This window comes from Diospyros lotus, chromosome 7, assembly GCF_014633365.1.
Source record: "Diospyros lotus cultivar Yz01 chromosome 7, ASM1463336v1, whole genome shotgun sequence".
Taxonomy (NCBI): domain Eukaryota; kingdom Viridiplantae; phylum Streptophyta; class Magnoliopsida; order Ericales; family Ebenaceae; genus Diospyros; species Diospyros lotus.
In genome coordinates, this window is record NC_068344.1 from 3,109,043 (window position 1) to 3,131,882 (window position 22,840).

The 22,840-nt window shown below is 35.6% G+C and overlaps 3 protein-coding genes across 22 annotated transcripts; 2 read left to right on the forward strand and 1 right to left on the reverse strand.

Moving 5' to 3' along the window:
- Positions 1-742: 742 nt before the first annotated feature.
- LOC127806866 (chaperonin 60 subunit beta 4, chloroplastic) lies at positions 743-7,339 on the forward strand. Of its 7 annotated transcripts, none has more exons than XR_008024524.1 (15): positions 743-1,079; positions 1,169-1,294; positions 2,828-2,965; positions 3,233-3,360; positions 3,415-3,676; positions 3,755-3,989; positions 4,438-4,607; positions 4,710-4,787; positions 4,884-4,955; positions 5,037-5,141; positions 5,370-5,462; positions 5,609-5,701; positions 6,510-6,633; positions 6,729-6,820; positions 6,990-7,339. XR_008024524.1 is itself a non-coding variant. In XM_052344420.1 (14 exons), exons 1-14 carry the CDS (start codon positions 921-923, stop codon positions 6,749-6,751), a joined length of 1,806 nt encoding a protein of 601 aa, XP_052200380.1. In that variant the 5' UTR covers positions 743-920; the 3' UTR covers positions 6,752-7,339. The 7 variants fall into 7 exon arrangements, 4 of the variants coding, with proteins under 4 accessions (XP_052200380.1, XP_052200379.1, XP_052200381.1 ...); XR_008024522.1 differs by having other exon boundaries at positions 744-1,079; positions 6,720-6,900; XR_008024523.1 differs by having other exon boundaries at positions 744-1,079; positions 6,720-6,820.
- A 3,174-nt stretch (positions 7,340-10,513) lies between these two features.
- Positions 10,514-20,943, forward strand: LOC127806559 (uncharacterized). 14 transcript variants are annotated; one of them, XR_008024436.1, is made up of 3 exons: positions 10,514-10,799; positions 16,761-16,808; positions 20,509-20,943. XR_008024436.1 is itself a non-coding variant. In XM_052343929.1 (2 exons), the coding sequence occupies exon 1, from the start codon at positions 10,647-10,649 to the stop codon at positions 10,788-10,790; it is 144 nt and encodes a 47-aa protein (XP_052199889.1). In that variant the 5' UTR covers positions 10,514-10,646; the 3' UTR covers positions 10,791-10,799; positions 20,509-20,943. The 14 variants fall into 14 exon arrangements, 7 of the variants coding, with proteins under 7 accessions (XP_052199889.1, XP_052199888.1, XP_052199892.1 ...); XR_008024441.1 differs by having other exon boundaries at positions 20,519-20,943; XR_008024437.1 differs by having other exon boundaries at positions 16,761-16,803.
- Positions 20,944-21,054: 111 nt separating this feature from the next.
- Positions 21,055-21,715, reverse strand: LOC127806558 (serotonin N-acetyltransferase 2, chloroplastic). Its single transcript, XM_052343926.1, has one exon. The coding sequence runs from the start codon at positions 21,713-21,715 to the stop codon at positions 21,116-21,118; it is 600 nt and encodes a 199-aa protein (XP_052199886.1). The 3' UTR covers positions 21,055-21,115.
- Positions 21,716-22,840: the final 1,125 nt, after the last annotated feature.

The following is a 22,840-nucleotide window of genomic DNA, read 5'->3' on the forward strand; positions in this document are numbered from 1 at the left end:
AATTACTATTTATTTATAATGATCCAAATGTCTTCCACAATTACTATGTATGCATATTAATCAAAATGTATACGTACATATTTGTATTATCAAACAATTTAACAAAATATAGAAATAAATACATACATATCCAATATTTTATTACACTATTGTATGCATGTATAGAGTGACAATCTGTATGTATACACATACATTATATGCAACAATACATATAATATATATATATTTATTCAATTTTTAGTTAAAACTTAAGATGGAATCAAAGTTATCGGGTAAATCACACCAAAAATCACTAAATTTTAGTGTATTTTTTATTTTGATTACTAAATTTTAATTATTTTCAATATGATCATAAAAGTTTAAAAAAAATTGTAATGTAATCACATATAAGATTTTTCAGCCACTGTATAATCGGAGTGAGTAATATGACAAATAATAAAAATATTGTGTAATAATATTTTAATATAATATTATTATATATTGATATGTGACACATTCGGATTGATTGTCGTTGTATAATAATTTTTATTATTTGCTACATTAATCAGAAAATCTTATATATGATCACATTACAAAATTTTTTAAACTTCTACGATGATATTGAAAAGAATTAAATTTTAGTGATTAAAATAAAAAACACTAAAGTTTAGTGAGATTGGGTGTCATTTACCCCAAAGTTATCTGATCCGGACTAAACCAAAATTATCAATTCGATCTGATTCAAATGGAAATGTGAACGGCCAAAGAGTATACGAACCATTCGCATTCTCTGGATAGCGCCAAAATGGCTTCCAGATATTCTCCACTCCCTCTCTCTCTCTCACTCACTCTGATCCTATCTTCCATTTCATAATCTGGGGTGCCCTTTAAGCCCCTTCCAGATTTAGGAGTCAGATTTTTTTTCTTCAACTGAAACAACAATGGCATCTTCACTCACCCCCATCTCAGCAATTACTTCAAACACCCAATCATTGCCCGTATCCACAAGGAAACCTTCAGTTTATTCTGCCCTGAACGCAAGAGCCATGGCCAAAGAGCTCTACTTCAACCATGATGGTTCAGCCACTAGAAAGCTCCTGGTCACATTTCACGGGCAATGTTTACTTCTTTGATTCTCCCAATTGAATGAATTTTACTGGTTGAATTGGAATTGTTTGGTTTGGTGCAGGCAGGGGTGGACTTGGTGGCAGAGTTGGTGGGAGTAACTCTGGGTCCAAAGGGCAGGAACGTGGTGTTGCAGAACAAGTATGGGCCTCCCAAGATTGTCAATGATGGTGAAACTGTTCTCAAAGAGGTAAATCCTTGTTCTAAATTCTGATTTAAGTTGCGGGTTGTGTCTTGAAGGATGTATCAAGTTGAAGATGAAGAAAATGGATCAGAATCTAATATAGATGTGAAATATTAGACAGATTTAGGTTTTGATATTTTTGAAGTTTTTTATTGGGTTGATTTTTTAAATTATTTTGTATCTATGAGATAGGCCTTAGTGAGTAGGTGTATTCATTTTTTTCACCAGTGTAGAGAGTTCAATTCCTCTACCTAAGTCTCTCTTGATTCTCAATAGTTCTTGCACCTTTGTGATTCAGATGAATCAGATCTTGACTGTAGTGGTTCTAAATTTGAACAGAACTAAGAACTGGTTGTATTTCTGGTTGGTCAAAATGGCAATAAAAGAATGAAGATTTTGGACTGGCTTTGAAAATCATCTCGAGGCCTTATTTTGTGCATAATCAATGCAATAAAGTTCTCATTCGTTTGGAAGAAAACCCTCTTTACCATGCCCTCAAGGTTTAAATTTGATCCATCAATGTTACAAGGGTGGATTTTGATAACACCCATCTCGAAAACCAGTACATTTCCAGTCAAGCTGTATATTTAAAGTTTCTTTCTAGTTGCATGTCGGCTACCCAAAAGAAAACATCCCTGTCACTGCTCAACAAGCCTGCAAAATTTCAGCCAAATCAAAGAACAAATCACCAACCAAAGGGATAAAGATCACTAAACCCTACAAAAACGACTTTCTTTTTTGTTGACTCTCTCTCTCTCCAACTTATCGCATATGCCACTTTCTCTAACTTCTGTTTTTACATGCGACGCAACTAGTTGGAGATCTCATAAGAAGCCTTTCATATACAAAGAATTTCAAGATTTCCATCAATGAGAGAATGGGCTTAATATTTGTTGGGCCACTTGGCATAACCAAACCAAGACATCCAAGTGAACCCAAAAATATTTGGGCCAAACATAGTACGGAAGCCCACAACAGGAAGTAGCCCTCAGAATATGTTTGAAGAAATGCAAAGAAACTTTGTACTAAAATAGTACATCAAGATGCAATGTGAATGAAATTGATAGTACAGTTCGCCTCAGTGGAAATAAGTAGAGAATCAAAGGTTGGATAACAATTTAATAAAGTCAAGTTGCCATGCCAACAGTGACCCAGCTCAAGATAATCTTTGTTCTCTGTTGGGATCACTTCTGTGCATTATTTGTGGACATAGATATTGATTTTTTATGAACTTTCATGTGGCTTCTGTTTTTATTTTCCAAATATTTTGATGCACTTCCAATTTTTTTATTGTTTCCCTTATTTTTTCTGAAATGTTTTTGTTCCAAGCTAAGTGAAACAATACGCTGAAACAATATTTTGATCCTTGCTTGTGATGGTATTATAAATCATCAAAACTGGAGGTTTTAGACTAGCAAAAAAAAATAATAATAATTGAGTTTTTAGAATCCTCTATTATATGAGATGAAGGCAGCTCATCAATTTACACTTTTTGGATTGTGAATCTTCTCTTAAATAACTTTAATTTGTTTCAATCAGATAGAGCTGGAAGATCCTTTGGAAAACGTTGGGGTGAAATTGGTGAGACAAGCTGGAGCAAAGACGAATGATCTTGCTGGTGATGGTTCCACTACATCAATAGTTCTTGCTCGAGGTTTAATTGCTGAAGGTGTGAAGGTATGAAAGCAATGCCACTATATGAGCAATGGATCATCATATTAGAAGTACCTGTGGCACATCGACAAAAGAGGAGTACAGAGACCACTGTAGTTGAGAAGTAGGCTTTCTATATATTTATTAATAAGCGGAACTGATAAATTACCTTCCTGAATTCCTTTCTATGGTTAGAACTGCAGTTCTGTAGGTTTCAGAAGAGTGAATATTTTCTGTTCCTGCCCATATCCACTTCTTATGTGCTATGTACTGAATGGTCCCATTCTCTAGGTTATTGCAGCAGGCCTGAACCCCATTCAGATCTCCCGAGGAATTGAGAAAACTGCAAAGGCCCTTGTTTCTGAACTCAAACAAATGTCCAGAGAGGTATTCAGGATAAAATTTGCAAAAAAAAAAACGTAAGCAGGCATTTAGTCATTAGCTCATGCATCCATGCTTGCCAAAATTATCAGCATATTGACTATAACACAGGTGGAAGATCATGAGCTTGCAGATGTAGCAGCTGTTAGTGCAGGAAATGATTATGCCGTAGGAAACATGATATATGACGCACTTCAACAAGTAGGAAGAAGGGGTGTAGTTACAATTGAGAAAGGAAATTATGCTGAGAATGCTTTGCAGATTGTAGAAGGAATGCATTTTGATCGTGGATACTTGTCCCCTTACTTTGTAACTGATAGGCAGAAAATGATAGTGGAGTTCCATGACTGCAAGGTAAGGATGTTAGCTTTCTCGAACAATTCAACATTCTCCTGTGGAGTATTCACAGGGTGTGCAATTCTTTGGTTGCAGTTACTTCTGGTCGACAAAAAAATCACAAACCCAAAGGAGATGTTTAAATTATTGGACAATGCTGTTAAGGAGAAATACCCAATTGTGATAGTTGCAGAGGGCATTGAGCCGGAAGCTCTGGCTCCAGTAATTAGGAACAAACTCAGGGGCGTGCTGAGGGCAGCTGCTATTAAAGCTCCTGCCTTTGGTGAGCGCAAGAGCCACTACTTAGATGACATCGCTATCTTGACTGGAGGTAGCACTAAACTACATGACAATTTATGTCTTTCACCTAATAGTGCTTCTAGTTAATTAAAAGATTCAAGGCCGACATTATGACAACTAAGATATTATATACTTAAGATGCCAACAGACACCTAATTGCAAATGCCAATTTTTTATTTGTTTCAGTTTTTGAAGGGGTGTCTGTCATTTCTGGTAAATCCTAAATTTATGGCAATGACCATTGTGATTGTGGCAGTGGGGATGATAATATCATGATAAATGTGGTTAGACATGGAATATTTTAAATTTAGTTAATTCTAGATCTTCAAAGTGCTTTACATCCATGTGAAATTGCTCAAATTGTGGCCATACATTTTTACCCTAAAGTCACTTAACTTTACACTTTGTTGTAGTTCCTGACATGTTTAGTTGGTTTGTATTATGAGTATAATGTGTCCCTTCTTTGCTGTGTTTTGCAGGGACTGTAGTCAGGGATGACATGGGCTTGTCCCTTGAAAAGGCTGGAAAGGAGGTACTGGGTAGTGCTACCAAGGTGGTGATAACTAAGGATTCTACATTGATTGTAACAGATGGAACCACTCAAGAGGCTGTCAAGAAGAGAATTTCTCAAATTCAAAAGCTTGTTGAGGTCGATAGAATATTCTGTTAACTGTTATCCATGCACTAGTACCATAAGATGAATGTTTTCTCTTTTTCTGTGATAATACTGATGGACTGGCTTTCTTCCCAGAACACTGAAGAAAAATTTCAGAAGAAAATACTGAATGAACGAATAGCAAGGTTATCTGGAGGAATTGCCATTCTACAGGTGAACTAATAATGGTAGTGGAATCTTGATAACCTTGATTTTCTGAAACTGATTGCTTATAGAATGAGACATTTAATTGCATGGAACACTTATCAGGTAGGAGCACAAACACAAGTGGAGCTGAAGGATAAGCATTTGAGAATTGAAGATGCTCTTAATGCGACTAAGGTAGCCAGGTTTCTTTTTCCAAATATATTTTAGTGTTTATTTTGTCTGCTTCTTGTAAAGTTCTGAATTTACATGTTCCAGGCAGCTATTGAGGAAGGCATTGTTGTTGGTGGTGGTTGCAGCCTTTTGAGGCTATCTTCAAAAGTAGATCATATCAAGGAAATTCTGGGCGATGAAGAGCAGAAGGTTAATCTTCTCTCTCTTTTATCTTTATGCACCCTTTTCTTTCAAACTCAATATTCTGTTAGGATTTGGAATGCCCTTAGTGAACTAACAATCTTCAGCATGAAACTTAATAACGATACTACATTCATTTGGAAGTGCTGATTTCTTTTATTTGATAAGAAGTCTCAAATTCGATTGAATGGACGCCATTTCATGAAATCTATCATATTACTATTATTTCACATGCAGATTGGAGCCGAGATCTTCAGGAGAGCTTTGACCTATCCTATAAGGCAGATAGCTAAGAATGCTGGTGTAAATGGCAACATTGTTATAGATAAGGTCCCCTCTCATTAGTACATCATATAACTAACTACATATTATAGAACAAGCAAAAATAACAGTTAAAAATAAAAATAAGAAAAAGTTGACTTGAAAGTGGAGTTCAATCTAGTAAAAAGCTCTGCTGAGGTTTGTGGCCTTTGCAGGTTCTGTCCAATCACGATTTAAGGTATGGGTACAATGCTGCAACAGACCACTATGAGGATCTAATGGCTGCTGGAATTATTGATCCATCAAAGGTAGTAAACCTAACTCAGCTAAGCCATTCCCCAACCTTTTGTGGTCAGCTAAATTGATTCTATTCTGCTATTCCTCTCTATCAGCCACCTGCCAATACCTTTATGATGTAGCAAGAGCTATTGAGATTCTTACATGTTGATGCTGAAAAATGAAACAACACATGCATTTGGATGTTGTTAAGTAAAGTAGCAGATATATCAATTTGCTTTGGCATCTAAGTTAGATGTGAACCAAGAACTTTAAGGCCCTGTTCAGTTTCAGAAAACATTTTCTAGTTTTCTACTCTAGTTCTATAACTAAATAAGTTTTAACATTTTATGTTTCAAAAAGTCATAGCATTTATTTTCAGGAAATTTAAAAAAATCAAAAAGGATGTTTATGATGTTTTCTAGTTCATTGTATAAAGTTGAAAAATTAGAAAATCAAGTTTTTTATTTTTGAATGGGAAATTAATTATTCAATAAAAAATTGTAGTTGGAAAACAGAAATGAACGGGCCCTAACTTTTTTTATCATTATTTTGTATGACAGAAACCCGGTCTATTGAATACATCAAAACATGATTAATACCTCTTGACTTTCGCATCTCCTTGAGTCATGGTTAAAGCTTCTTCTTCCTCTTCTTTTATCAACCCGTGTCTTTTTCTGGCCTAATTGTGCTGCTAGGGTGGAGACTTGGTAACCAATGCAGGTTGAGAGCTTATGATTATCAAGAGATGCAAGCACTTTTGAACTATACATGAAAATCTAGCCTATTTCCTGTGTATTTGCAGACAATTTATATTGATTATCAATCAATACAAAACAGGTAGTTAGATGTTGTTTGGAGCATGCAGCATCTGTTGCCAGAACATTTTTGACATCGGATGCAGTTGTTGTCGACATCAAGGACCCAGAGCCCGTCCCGATTAGAAAACCTATGCCGACATCAGGTGACAAACTTGCCTTCTTGTAATCCTAGTTTGCTTCTTCTGAATCTTATTGAAGTATAATTTCGTGTTCTTTTTTCTCTCTTAAGTTCGTGCAGGCATTGGACCCGTTGGGTTTTAGTTCGTGGGAATCCATTGCTATCTCATATTTTTACTGTTCATGCTCAAGGTCCATCATTTCAGATAATGAGTTATGCCAGAGCTCCAAAACAGCTTAACACTTGACCTGAATTTGCACCAGCCATTATTCATCGTGGTCTTTTATTTCAAGTAGACTTGCCAAAGGAGTAGTTTCAGTTCATTCCTTCAGATCATGTTGATTCCATGTCATGTTGACAAAACAAGCATTTTAACTGCAGATTGCACCAAATGAAGGCTAGTTTCTTGAAGAGAATGATGCACTCTTTGTCTGGTTTGACTTGCAAAAATCGAGTGATCTCATGAATAAGAGGATCTAACATATGATCACTTTAGCTCACCGCGAGTAGAGGAATAGCATGGACCCTGAAGCTTGCTACCTGAGCCAAGCCAAATTTTGTAGGAAACAACATCACACTGGAATGCCTGAAGGAAAAACCTTAGCTTTGTGCTATTGTGGTATTTTTTATATTCTCAGTGTTACTTGCACTTAATCTTGAAACCATACTTCTGAGTCCTGCTGATTCAAGAAACTATGTGCATTGTGGAATCTATAATGATTTATTTGGCTGTTGAGTAGTTCCACAAAGGGTGAGAGCAAAACTAAACAGTGAACGTTACGGTTAAAATATGGTTGCATTCTGCACGAGATATTGTTCATTTTGACTAAAAGACGTGCACAAGCGTGGTCATACGTTCTTATCCTAAAACAGGCTCTTGTTGAGGAAAGTGATCATTTATTTATAGGTTATTGTTCACTCTCGACTCGCATTGGTGTGGGATTAGCCCTTCCCAATGGTAGGAGATAAATATAGAAAAATTGATAAAAAATTTGGGGAAAAAAATAGTATATGATATTGGAAAGTGGAAGTTCAAATTTTTAATATTATCTAGATCAAGATGAAATTGGACTTTGTGTGACTCATTGGGTTTACCAAAATGTCATCTTTCTACTTCCTACTTATCCTACTTACCTTTTATCACATTTGTATTAAGTCGTATATTGCTTTTTGGGGGTGGTTATGAGGAAGGCTAAAGACTATAAATGGCTCTTTGTTTAGGTGTCTTAAAAATAATTGTTATTAAATGTAAATAGTTGAGGGTTGTGTATATTTGTGATATTTCATCTTTAATTAATGTGAGACGTCACATTCTCTCTTTTAAGTTATATTTGATATGATAAGATTAAACCGGGGAAATAAGAATGTTTGGTATGAGTATGAATAGAATGATTATTTTATTATATTATTATGTTTGGTATTTTTTCATTTTAATAAAATGAATTAACTATTTGACAGAAAAGTTATTTTATAATAAAAAAATTAAAAAATTTATAAAAAGAATCATATAATTATCAAGTGCGTGTAAAAATATGCAATTTTAGCTCAAATTACATAATAGAAATTTATTTAACTTTTAAAAAAGTTATTTAATTGCAACCTGCAAATGGTGGTGCTGGTGACGGAGGAGGAAGCCAGGAGGGTGGTTCACCATGGTGCCAGTGGCGAATGAGGGGCAAGTTTGAGTAAGATTTCAACCAGATTTGATTATGAGAAGACAAACTGTTGCTATGGATGGCGAATGAAGATGAGAGGTAGGATGCTGTGGGTTCAACCAAATTTGTGAGGAAGAGACAGAAGGTTGCAGGGATGGTGGTTATTAGTGAACTTTGGCAGATAAATAAGGAATGGTGGGTTATAGTGGTGCCAATGGATTCCAGCCAATTTAGTTATGAGGAGGGGGACACTGGGAGTACCCGATGGCAGAGGAAATGAAGTTATTGGTGGTTCTTAGCCAGAATTGGTTTGGATGTGTCAAGGGATTGCTTTAACCAATAATGGAACATGGATAGAAATGGTGATTCAAAGTTGAAGCTACATAGCCGATCATCATTTTCTGTCTTAGATTAAGTATCTGCAAAAAGGGATAGGTACTCGCTCTCCCGTGATCTATCTGACGCTCAAATTAGTTTACAAAGTTATGAAAACTAGAGTATTTAATAGAAGCCGAAGAAAAAAGATCCCTCCACCTATCTTGATCACTTGAATTTATAAAGTGATTCCCCCTCTTGTTAAGATAAGATCTCTCATTTTGAATTAGAGATAACCTCGATGCGTCAAAGGAATTTTTGCTGGACTTTCCTATGTTGGTGAACTGGAAAACTGTCTTTTGAACTTTCGGGATAGGAATTTCGTCAATTGCGAAGCCATGGTCTTCGATGGAATGGATATGGTGATCGGTTTCCAAGAGGGTTGGGCTAATCCTCGTCCCCATGAACTTCGGAGTGATAGTTGAGGCCGAGGATGTCGAGAAGTCCTCGTTGAGCAAAGGTTATGATTGCCAGTCGTTCTATTGGGACGGATTTACCACATGTCCATCTCAGATTTAGGCTAAATGATGACTTTGGCTTGATTTTCTGGCGGACACATGTCTTCATTATCATTGGCTGATTTGCAGGGTATTGGGTAATTATGAGCCCGAGAGTATTCCCCTCATCAAAAGTGAAAGACGATGAAATATGCAAGAAACCTATATCGACAATGGCAATAGGGGTAGATAGCGATGCGTGGTAGTGGCAGGCAAGCTCTTCTACATTGCCCAACAAATTCTATCGAGGGGGTTACTGAAGGTGTCAAAAAGACAAAAATGCTTTCACCTAAATTGCAAATTTGCAAATCCTACCATTGGTTTGCCCGCTTGGTCTTTCATCTCTATTCCTTTCCCATGACTGATGATGCAATCGTCAACTTTTGCTACATTCGCCTTGCTTATCGCCGTTGCATCCTCAGTGGAGAGAGGATGCGACGATAGTTGGTGAAATGACAAGGCGATGGCAGCAGCAGTCGGCAGTTGCATCAGAGACCATGGGAAGGGGAGAGAGAAGAGAGCAAGCGAGTAAAACGATGACAAGGTTTGCAAATTTACAATTTGGACGAGAACATTTTTGTCTTTTTGGTGCCCTTCAATAACCCCTCAGGGACATATAATTTGTGGTAGATGGCGATGACTGGAAGAGGTTTTCACACATAATGGCTTGATGAATGGTGAAAAATGATGGAGTTTTGACTTATATACGTGGTATTTTGTAATTAAGATAAAAATATAAAAATAAAATTGTCATTATAATACATACTCTATGGAATGAGAAGTCTTTCCATCCATTTTGTGATTCCATCCATTTTGTGATAGAAAGCTTTTACACCATTTTGAGAGAACGAGCCATTAAATTCTTTCGTACCAACTAAATGAAAGAATGAGCGAATTTCTTTCCTTTTTTCTTTGTTTTGATATATCAAACACAACTTAATTATTTAATATATTTATTTATTTTACTAACGTAAGATTATATCAAAATAATCAATCTTATTTTTTCTTATAAATACTCGTATCCAGATAGAATTATGATTATTGATCTCCCATTTTTTTTATCAATAACATTTTGCATGCCGATCTTATTTTGCACTTTTGTTTAAAATGTATTTTAATAATAGTAATAAATTAAAAATAAAAATCTATTAGTGTGAATTTAAAGATTATGTCAACCCGTCTTTTTTTTTTTTTATAAATACTCAGAGACAGAACTATGATATTCAATCCCTTATTTATTTATTAATAATATTTTCACATAGGCCTTATTTTAAACGTTAGTTCAAAAAATTATTTTAATAATAAAAAAATTAAACATAAAAATATATTAAGATGAATCAGATGATTATGTGTCAGTCATCCCAGTCCTCAAGGCGTCTACGTGGACAACTCCCTCTCTCTCTCTCTCTCTGTATGAATGGTGATTCAGAGAGACCCATTGAGCCGTTTGAGGATCCCGTGGAGGAGCCAGTTGCTGCGAGCATAGATACAGAATCACATCCACATCGGAGATGGTAATGGGAGTGAGCATTCAGTGCTTAGTGGATCTTGTGGTAGCGGGAATTTCTTTGGTGATTGGATTGGGGATCTTCGCTTTCGTTGCTTCCATCCTCTGCTCCGCCGCCTTTCTGCACCACGCCAAGGCCTTCTCCTGAGACAGATAGGTAATCAATCCCTTCTGGAACTTTAGCTACATTTATCTCGATGAATTTTGCACGATTTTACAGCTTCTTCGGTCCTGAAGAGCTCGTTCGATCTTTTCAGTTTTCTAGGGTTAATTTCCTTGATTAATATGATTGGGAATTTTCTTGAGTAAGTAAAAGAGATGCATTTTTTGATGGGTTTGACGCGTCTTTGTTTTTCTGCTTGTAACTTTGGGGTTTGTGTAGTGTGGATGTGAGTGTGTTGCCTTTTCTGGATCTGTTTGTAGTTTTAGACCTAATTTTTGTTATCTTTTTCAACTGGATAGAGTAGAGTAGCTGCAGTAGCATCTGACTGCAGTTATTTAGACCTAATTTATTATGGCTCCCAACTTTTTGAGCATGTACAAGAATAGTAAATTGTGGTTTTTAGGTCTTAGGGTTAGTTAAACTTTTATCCACTGTTCTGAAACTGGATTAGACTGGCCGATTGAACTTGAAAAACAAGGAACCAACCGCCAGACTGTTCCCTAGGACCCAGTTCAACCACTAAGCCCCCTGATTTTCCCCAATTTTTTTTATGGTAATCGCCTTTCACATCCTGAGAGTAGAAGACCTTGTACTTGCTGGTGGAGGCAAAAGGCATGAGGTTGGTGCCCAAGGGGTGAGCTCGCTAGCGATATTGGCAGTGAGAAAGTCAAAAGATCCACACACAGTGAGAGAAAGAGAGGGGGGGGGGGGGGGGGGGGGGGAAGAGATTGTATAACGTGATTTTAACCAAGGTGAGCCACTATCATTAAGGTGTTATTTTCCCTCACTAGAATTGTTGTAGGGCTAATTAGGGGGTGTGCAAAAGTTTGGGTAACCTGAACCAACCGATCGGTTCAGTTGGGTCGGTTCGGTTTGGTTACCAATTTTCCAAAAAATTGGGTAGTCAATTCGGTTTGGTTATTGCAGTATAAATAACCGCAAAAACTGAATCAAACTGCTTGGCCCCCCCGCATAACACCTCCCCAACCCAACACCCAACCGAGCCCCGCTACACCTAAATGCCCAATCCCACCCGAGAGCGAATTGATTCGAAACCCTAACCCTCACCCTTGCCGTCCGTCTGAAGACTGGGAACCAATCGCTATTGCCCCCCCTCCCCACCCAACCCAGCCCCCTTGCTCCTGAATCCCACTTGAGAGAGTGAATCGAAGCCCTAAGTCCCTAACCCTCGTCGTCAGAACCAATCGCTATTGCTGTCGGCTTCTGAGTAGTCACCCACCCCACTAACATTGATAAGCGAGACCGATAGACCCAACACCGTCGTCGTCACCCCTTCATCTCTTCTCCCTCGAGCAATCATATTCAGAGCACAAAAGGAGAGAAGAGAGACAGTATCGAGATCAATATCGAAGCTTCCGTCCACTTCAATTCCTTGATTGATTTAGACTTGAAGGTTAACAGGTACATATATGTGTATATATATAGTTGTACAGTGCATATACAAATGAATGATATGTATTGCAAGGTAGGTTTTGTGTAACTTTGAGTGAATGATCGTAGAAATCAACTAATGCCATTTTATTAACCATGAATGAAATTTACCCAATTTCCCTTCAATTTTAGATTTGGATGCAAAGGCTTCTGTAAATAAATGAATGTTGATGTTTAGATTGATGTTGTGAATGGATGTTGTGTGTTTATATTCATTTATGTGTGTTTAGATTGATTGATACTGTGTGTTCGGTTTATTGTATTTGAATTCAGATAGGTAACTTGTCTTCGGTTTGGTATATCGGTTATGGTCGGTTATTGTGCTAATCGGTTTGGTTTTTTAGGCAATTATATTGGTTCGGTTACCAAAAATTCAAATTCAGTTAGTTTGGTTATTAGAGTGTTGTCTCGAGAAATCCAGAATATAGACAATAAGAATGCATTGAAATTTAGAGGATATAGATAGGCGGTTACCAGCTTGTATTTATGTATTTATAATTAGGTTGGGAGGTCAAAATCGGTAATGTCTATATTGGTTATAAGATTCCTAGAAGTTATCGTCCTATTATTCTATAAATAGGACAATGGTATAGGCATAGAAAATGTATCATTCTCACGAGAAAGTAGAAGAGAAAAGGTTGTGTAATAAAATAGTTATTTGTAATCTTGAAGACTTGTAATCGTGAGGGTTTGTACTGATCGCATTCTGGTAATCAAAGGAAGGCTGTTCTTGGGAGGTTTTAGAGGTTGGATGTAGGATTGCATATTGCAATTTGAATCAGGATAAAACTGTTGTCTCATGTTTGTGGTTTGCGTTTCTTGTTTCTATTATGTTTTGATTACATTTATTTTTTGTTGTGATGTTTGTGTCTAAACCGAGAGGATTGTGAGAGTGTTCAAGAGTGAACATATTTGTTGGTTCTTAGGGTGATTTCTTGGATTGTCAGTGCTCCCAATTATAACATTGGTTTCGGTTATTTCGATTAATGAATAGGTTCAATCGGTTTGGTTTGGTTTTATGTCTAGGTTCAGTTAGGTATTTTCGGCCCGGTTTGATTCGGTTATAACTGAATGCACACCTCTAGGGCTAACAACAAATCACTCCCAAAATTTATCAAAATTACGAAAATCTATGGCCAACAATTTTTGAAGATTCCCCTTTATTTTGAGAGAGAAAGAGATAGAGAGAATGTAACACCCCAATCCTCCAATGCATTATTGCCTTGAAAATTCAAGATTTTTTAAATTACATTTATGCCCACCAATTTTCATGAATTCCCTTTTTAGCCCCCTAACAACAATTAAGATAAATAATCAGAGTTCTACAAGGAACATAGTTTAAATTGAACCTTATTGAGATTTAATATAAAAAATTAAAGCATCAATTAAATAAAATTTAGTCATTACATCTCTCCAATTTAAGGAAATTAAACAATACCGTGAAAAATTATCCAAATATGGGAATATTATTAAAAAAGTCTGTCTTCTAAAGTACATTATTTGGAGAACTTCATTTAGTCACCTTAATTATTGTTAAGGGGTTAAGAGGGGAATTTATGGAAATTGGTGGGTGTAAATATAATGTTGAAAAATACTTAATTTTTTAGGCAATAATGCATTGGAAAAACGAAACATTATAGTTGGTATCAAAGCGAATCAATGAATGCTTTCTAAGCAAGCAAATCAAGGAATATTAGAGTTTTAAACAAGAATTTCCCTCGACTTGTTGAGCTATAGTAGCTTGGTGGATTTAGGCATCTTAGAAGGGGTTTATGGAGGTGGAGGATAGCATATTCGATCTTTTGGATTCCACAGCTGAGTGTAATACCTTGCCCACATCTTCTTCCAAGTCGTAGATTACGTGATGAACCTCTTGTGTAATGAATGGGCATCCATAGCACAAATGATCAATTATGACAATTAGTTTGATTACTTTTTGGAATTCACCGAACTTTTGTGAGATGAAGGAATGATGCAAAAAGTTGAGGATGATAAAATGATATCGATGAAAAGGAGGAAGAAGAAAAAGGACTCGAGGAGTTGGATATGTTGAACCACTCTAGCATAGAGGTCTTTTATGAGACCAAAGGCAAGACAAAAGGGATCAAATGAATTTGACAAAAAAGACCTATGAGTATTGGGCGAATACTCTTGATTGAGAAAGAACCTGTTGATTTCTTGGGCGAGCACTCTGATTAGGAGGATCTTGTTGAGTACTAGGACGAGGATTTAGAGTAGAGTTTTGACTCTTGGGACTCGACATTTTTGGGTCTCTGGATCATAGGTTGGAGTCCCTGCATGAAACCTAACATGTTTTCCATCAATTGCTCCATCTGGTTATTTCCTTCCTCATTGTTGTGGTTTCCATGCTCGCTCCTCGTGAGCTCTCTTTGCTTTCAAACCATCTTTGGTTATTACTATTAAGTCAAGTATATTCAACTCATAAAAGAAGAATAATGCATTTCATTGAACTTCCATTAAAAAAAATACTCGTTTAAAAAAAATAGTCGTGTATAAGCTGCCTTTTTTCTTCTATTATGAGTATACTGATTTATTTATAACTAGTTCAATTGATTAAAAAATTATTGAGGCTCTTAAGGGGTCAAAAGTGTACTCTAAATCCTCATTTAAGTATTCATTGGGATCATACTAATCGGAGTACTCACCTAAGAAAGACAAGTTCTTCCTTAGGAACTTTTTTTTGGTCCTCTTTGTCAATCATCATTTGATCCCTTTTAAGTGGTCGATCCACTTCCGCGCCTTTGGTCTCATAGAAGACCTCAATGCTGGAATGATTCAACATATCTAACTCCTCAGGTCCTTCTTCCTCCTTTCTTTGTTGGGTATCATTTCATCTTCCTTGATTTCTTGCATCATTCCTTCATCTCGTAGGAGTTCGGTGAATTCTAAATAGTTGTCGAATTGATTGTCATAATTGATTGTTTGTGTTATGGGAACCTATTTGTCATGTAAGAGGTTGATCATATAATCTACTTGGAAGAGATTTGAGTGAGGTAATACGATATCAGGTGGAAAATCGATCACCACCTCGTTTATGGGATCCAAAAAGTCAAATGTGCTATCCTTTCCCGTCGTGGCCCTCCCTCTATGATGCCAAGTCCACCAAGATGCTACAGCTCGACAATTCGTTTCTATTTGTTCAATATTTCTCTCCGTGCTTCAAGCAAACCCAAATTAGAAGTTTAAAAAAAAAATTGCACAAGTCGAAGGCAATTCTTCTTCAAAACTCTAATATTCCTCGATTTGCTTGCTAAGTGAACATTCCTTGATTCACTTTGATACCAACTATAAGGCCTTGCTCTTCTGGCGTGTTATTGCTTGGGGACTTTAAGAATTTTTTTTGATTTTTTAAAAATTACATTTATGAGGGGTTAAGATGGGGAATCTATGTAAATTGGTGGGTGTATATGTAATTTAAAAAATATTTCCTTAGTTTTTGAGGCAATAATGCTTTGGAAGAGCGAGGCGCTACAAAGAATGAAAAGTAATTCACACTTCCAAATGACATGGACTCATCCATTCATAATGGGTGAAAGGACATGTTCATTTGTCTCTAAAGTCATACCTCTTTCATTTAAACCAAAGAACATGTCCGTTTGTAATAGTTGTGTCCCTTGAACATTAAACCCCAAAAGTATATTTCTTGAATTTTAAACCAAAAGACATGTCTCTTCACTTAAACCAAAAGACATATCTCTTGAAACATAACTAAATCCAAAAACCAAATCTCTTTGTAAATGGTTATAACTTTTTGAACTAGTTATGTCTATTCACAAAGAATCATGTCCCTTGAATTGTAATTAACTTTTAGACAAATTTCTCAATTACACTACCTTTTATTTAATAGTGTAAATTATTTTGACATATGTTGAATCATCTGATCTTAAAATGAAAATGCACAAAGTATTGAAAGTAAGTAGCGATAATGCCAAATCATCATTCCTATCGTTCAATACCTAGGGAACCCAACACATCACTTTAGCCACCAAGCTTCACTAGGGAACTAAATCCCTTAGCTCACATTAAGCCACAAAGGGAAGTTTCTAGGAGCTCTATTTGTTTCTCCAACACCTTCACATCACACACACATGTATGTTTTATATTTTGTTGTGATGTAAATTTGGCTTATATTTGTATATTTAGGGGCTATTTTAGTACAATACCTTGAACACATGCTTCAATTTTTTAGATTGAATGATAGTTTTTGATTTAGCATTCAAACATGTTTATCAAATTGTTTGTGTTTGTATTAATTTACTTGAATTTTGAAGTTTATTATAGAGTTATGTGATGAATTTTAATTTTTAGATCATAGTTTTAATGATTATATTTTTATTAATCTGGTTTGACCATTGACCTTGTTGATAAGTTAATCACCATCTTATCTAAAACTTTAAACTAATAGATAAAGGGTTAACTTATCTTTTATATTATTATTTTTACTCCACATGCCCTCTCACATGTGGTTAGGCTTCATTGCAGAGCTGGTTCAAACACATGCAACAAATGAAATATGGGGTTTGTGGTGAGGTTTGAATTCAAAACTTTTGTTTGCTTTGATATCATGTTAAATTGTCAATTACCATCTCATCTAAGATTTAAGCTAGTAGGTAGAGGATTAACTTATCTTTTATATTATTATTTTTACTCTCAACAGACCTTTGGCCTTATCCCTTTTCAATGCCCTAGTCTAGTTTTTTGAACATTGCTTTTATCTCCTATCTAAGAAGCATGAAAAATGCCGTATACACTGACTTGCCAATGTTCAAGAAAATTAAGACCGGAACAAGGAAGAACATGATAAATAGTAAATTATAGTTTTGTATGTGCATGTATTAGAAAAATAGTTCTTCTTTACACGATAGGGAAAAAAATGTGATTAAAAGCTTTCATATGTATTCTAAAACACTTAACGATAAAAAGTTTTGAAATCTATTAATTGAAATCTACATTGTTTTTATTAATTGATTCTCAACTTGTTTCTTTAGAATTAGAATAAACTTTTTATTTATTTAATCAATGAATGTTTAAGATCTCAAGATACAAATAGGTCTCACCCAAGTGTTTGTAAAATGTCTGATAGTAAAAAAATTAAAGAGGTAATAGGATATGTTTGGTTGAACGGCGGACAAACATTTGGAACAAGGGTGGATTTAGGATTTTGTTTAGTGAGAGTAAAATTTAAATAAAATCATATAGAAAATCTTTTTTTTTTCATTGACAGTTAAAGTAATTAAAAATAAATATTTAAATATTTTCTAAAACAAATGGCAAGGTATCAAGTGTTAATCCCTCTAGGTGGGATTGTCCAACCTAACTTCAAATATTTGTTAAGAAATGAAAATTTTGATTAAAAATTCTAAACTTGACACGAGAAACCAATAAACAGGATTCTAACTACAATTTTATGCACAATGTATTGTTTTATAAAGTTTGTTCTTTATTGGTAAGAAAAAATAAGAATAGCCTAAACCACGAAAGAATGAACTAGTAAAAATAACTTAAGGTACCAAATATGTAATGGTCTATGTTTTTTCATTTCAATATTTGTTGGATATAGTTAATTACTAATTTCCAAATCAAATCATTTTGCTGAACACAAGCAAAGAACAAGAAAATATCTTGGATGAGAATGACAAAAATGTATTCATGGATTTGACGCAATCTATGTTCCAATATGGATTTGTTCTGTAAGTTCTTCATCAAGGAAATAGTTTGTATTCAAAATTTAGATGGATGTGATTTTATCTTTTATCTTTAATATGTATTTGTTTCCAAATTTTGGCTATACACAACTTTATCATAATATATGTGTATGTCTGTTTCATTATCTCATCCTTTTTTTTTTCTTTGTTTATGCTTCAGATTATCTTTTAATATATCTACTTGAATAAATATATTTCTAATTATCTGTTGGACTTCTAATCCTATGGAGTTCATCTTCGATAAGGAATTGGTTTGTATCCAAAATTTGAATAAATGTAGCTATATCATTTATATACTTGCATACCCATCTAATTTGTTGGATATCTAATACCATTAGAATCCATCTTCAACAAAAGCTGGTTATTCAAGTTACATTATTGCTAATCCATATATTATTTAGATGTGTTAAATCTTAATTTTCAAACTCTTTATCTTCACTCATTATACACATCTAATCCATCAAGAACTGGCATTGTAAAGTCTATCATCCAATAGGTTTTGGATTATTTTAATTAGTTTAGTTATTACTGTTATTATTTTCTTACCACTATCCTAATTTCTATGTTTCTTATAGTCTTATAGATATCTCTCCATATATATATATATATATACATACATACATATTTATATCTTTATATAAGACATATCGCCATATATATATACATATTTATAACTTTATATATTTTTATTATTTTTCCCCCAAAATTTTGGGCTTTTACAGAAGTACAAGTGTATGTCTTGTGAGCACCTTCCGAACTTGTTGCACAACAGCCATTGTGAAGAGCAGCAGCTGATTTTTGAAGGGGAAATGCTATACCTGCAAATAAGCTTGACAAACAACCCTCACAAATTGATGTGACACACAAATTCATGATAATTCTATCTAAATTTATAATAGTCCTACCTAAAATTAACAATAAATCTACTACCCATTATTGTGAGGGTAGAACTATTGTTAATTTTGGGTAGGACTATTATGAATTTGTGCCATGTTAGTTTGTGATCACTGTTTATCAAACTTATTTGTGGGTATAATATTTCCCTTTTTAAAACCCCGACTGGCTCATGGAAAGGAATGTAAGAAGAACCCGTGTGGGCTTTGAATTAGATGAGATAATTAAGCACTTATCATCTGTCTTCTAGTGTTTATCAATGAATTAGACTACAAGGGGAAGAGTTGACTTAGAACGGTCATTTAAGCTCTTATCTACGTGACACCCACTTTGATTGGGGGAGTTTGTCTCCATTTGTAAAGATTGTTTATCCCTTTTAATCTATTGTAAGGGTTGTACAACTAAGGGTGTCTGTGAGTTGAGTTGATTTAGGTTTGGCACCAACTCAGAATCGAACTGATCTCCATTGGATTCATAAAATTGGACCCAAAATTGAACCAACCCATCCCAATAACAGTTGGGTTGTTTCTGTTGGGTTCTCGATTGTAATTATATATAATAATCTAATTAATCTCAAATTCTTTTATATAAACTTTGAAAAAAAAAAAGATATATCAATGGGAAACAATTTGCACTTAAACACACTAAAGTAGTTTGCAATTTGCTTTAAACAAACAACTAACATCGAATGATTATGTATTTATATTATATATATTTAATTTATTTACATATATTAATTGGTTTGTGTTGGGTCCAGGCCCCGAGGCCAGGTCTTGGATCGAAAATCGAACCAATCTTTGTCGGGTCCATTTTTTTGACCCAGGACAAACCGGTCTATTGAAAAACACACCCATGGACACCCCTAGTACAACGGAGCCAACTTTCTCAATTCAACGCATCATAACACGTGACCCTTTAAAATGGTTGACTTTTTGCAGAATTGTCCAAGAGGTCCACATGAAATGTCTCAGAATGTTAGTTCTATATGGCTTGTAGTTTCAGTCTCAATAGAAGTACCCTTCATGTGTAGACTCACACATCACATGCTGTGTAATAATCTTTAGCTGATGGCTTGACGTACAAAGCATGTAATCCAGTAGTAAAATGCCTTGTTTTTATTTTTCTTCTTTGAACAAATAAAATACCCCAGTTGAAAACCCAAGGATGTCTGGTTTCATCTGCAATATCTGATGTAAATACTAAATGGATAGTAATTTTTTATCCTTCTTGTGGATTAGTACTTTGTACATCAATATTGCACTATTTGTAGAAATTGCTGTTTCAAAATGCTTTTAGGTTGCTATCTGTCTGCTTTAGAAGCAGTAATCTTGTGGAGGCTGTTGTCTATTGTGTGTGTTGCATGAAATTTGGGTGCCAAGTTGTATATCACTTTTTGTTAATATCATGAGGTAGAATTCATGTAGCCGACCCAAATAGTAGAACAAAGGCTCGACATATTGTTGTAACAATTGTCAAACTGCCTTGTATGAGGGGTGAACCATACAGATTTTTCACTTTCCAAATTTGATTTTTAAGTTGCTATTAACTGTGATTCCTTTTGGCATGTTAAGTACTCCTTGGTGTTCCAAATTGAACCACTGTGTCTGTGACCGTGTTCTACTTCTGAATAGATCTTTGTAGATATGCTCTTTCCAGCAGGGAGAAACGTTGTTACGCAAGGAGTGTGGACCGAATTATCTGATCAACGACGTGACAATTTTTAGGAGCAGGAGGATGGAGCCCAGAGGGTTCATGTGGCAGGAGTATGTAAGGATTTTCATTCAAGAACAAGACTACTTGATGGATGAAAGCGCAGGATTTCTTGTAGATAGTAAGAGGGTTCAAGGCCTGTTTTTGAAGTGTTCCCACTATGTTAGCAATGATCTGTCTGTGTTCTAACACCCCCCTTGTTAATGTAGAAGTTGTAATATATTGTTGAGTGATACTTCGAGTACTTTTGCAAAGAGACGGTTTTCATAATTCGAACCCTTTCGAAGTGAAAGGGCAAGATCACAAACCCATTATTTGAATCCGTGACCTAGTTACAAACAAATAACCCTATTGTTACTACGATAACTCAAACTTTCTTTTAGGATGAATCTATCTTGGTTATTGGAAAGATTTGGTCATGCAACAGTACTGAAAACTTGATTAGAAAATCCCAAATTTGTCATAAGTACAAGAAAAAGATTAGAATCAGAAAAAGAATAATGAAATGATGATTGATTCATCTTATCTTCATTTCTTCTTCCTCTGTTGTTTTCTGGAGTAAACCATTGCCCGGATCCCATCCGGATCCGCAACAAATCCTAGAGGCCTGTAGAACCCTAGCACCCGGGGCTCCGAATAGAGCGCGATGTTGTTGATCCCCTTCCCCGACAGATCCGCCACCAACCTCTCCATCACCGCCTTTCCCAGCCCTATCCCCTGGAACGACGGATCCACCACCACGTCCCAAATGATGGCGTTGAACACGCCGTCGCCGGTTGCCCTCGCGAACGCCACCGGCCGCTGCGTCTTCTGGTGCTCGATCCACAGCAGCGCGTCCGTGTTCTCCAGCGCGATCCGGATCTTCTCCGGGTCCCGCCTCGGGAACCCGACCGCTACGAACACCGAGTTTAGCTGCTCCATGTTCAGCTCCCCGACCGACCGCCGGAGCGAGAAGCCTCTCGACTCGAGCTCGTCGTCGGAGATCGAGTAGCTGTAGCTCGCGGCAGGCTCACTTCTCTTGGTCGGCGGCAATTGCGCCGAAACGGCGACATTTCCCCGGTGCACGCCGCAGGTCCTGAGACGGAGCGGCGACCGGAGAGGGACCGAGATGTTTCCGGTCAGAAACATTTTTCTCCCGGCGAGTCTCTATACATTGACATGTATATAGATATATACATATATTAGTTGACGGCCGTTGTTGAGCGTTAGAAGTTTCCGTTGGATATATCCATCTGCAATCTTAAAGCTAGGCCTCATGTTCTGCTGCCACTGGCCCACTTGTATTGTTTTAAACTACTTGCCCCACTCAAACGTCGTCGTTTTGGCATTATTATCCTTATTTATTTCTCTTGTTTTTTTTCTAGTTCGAAGGGACATGGCCCATGGTATGACTTGTAAGATTAGGCTGACGAGGCTTAGAGTTGATAAAATAATATATGATAGGGATAAATAATTAACTCATCAACTAATCTCAAAGTGTCATATGGCTTAACGAGGTATATGGATTAGCAAAAAAATGACACATGATGTGATTCTAAATGTCATTTAGAAGACATCTAGGCCTATCACATGACAAGATTTGGTGCCCCACAATTAATGAGTATATTTCCACCGACATAGCTTCGACTCTTGGCATCATATTCTTATCATGTATAATCACGTGTTAGATAAAGTTTTTAGTAAAAATCATAGTTAGACTATCTTCTTTACGAGTTTTAAAAACTCTCAATTTTCTTGTGATAGCTATGCGTATAATCTATTTTATTCGTTAGTGTGCTCGATTTTTTGTTATTGAATATTAACTTAATTATTAGAAATTACACCAAGAGATAAAAAGTCTCGAATTTATAGGAGATTGATAAATGTTGCGGTGAGTCCAGTCTTAACAACATTATTTCACTATTACCATGTGTTATTTATGAAACCCAACAACAATATATTAAATCTTTAGCTTGCTAGATGAAAATAATTATATGAATATTAATTTATAAATTATTTCTATATGTAATCAGTAATCTTTATCATATAAAGATAAAAGATAACCCAATTTATCTAAAGACAAAAACAGATTAATTAGGCCCTTTAATTTTTCAATTTTGATCAACTCAATTTCTATTTTTTTAGTGCAAATAAAATAATTCACTTTCCAATGAAATATTAAAATTTTTTTTATAAAATTTATTTTAATATAATTATTGTCACTTGAACATAATAATAAATTTAATGATTAAATTAAAAAATATCTTTATTAAG

What these genes read in the sequence shown, in the direction of transcription:
- LOC127806866 (XM_052344419.1), top strand. Translation starts at nt 921, where the DNA reads ATGGCATCTTCACTCACCCCCATCTCAGCAATTACTTCAAACACCCAA. An exon ending in GCAACATTGTTATAGATAAG is followed by an intron (nt 5,463 to 5,608) that starts GTCCCCTCTCAT and finishes TGGCCTTTGCAG; the next exon opens with GTTCTGTCCAATCACGATTT. An exon ending in AAAACCTATGCCGACATCAG is followed by an intron (nt 6,634 to 6,719) that starts GTGACAAACTTG and finishes TTCTCTCTTAAG; the next exon opens with TTCGTGCAGGCATTGGACCC.
- LOC127806559 (XM_052343929.1), top strand. Translation starts at nt 10,647, where the DNA reads ATGGTAATGGGAGTGAGCATTCAGTGCTTAGTGGATCTTGTGGTAGCG.
- LOC127806558 (XM_052343926.1), bottom strand. Translation starts at nt 21,715, where the DNA reads ATGTTTCTGACCGGAAACATCTCGGTCCCTCTCCGGTCGCCGCTCCGT.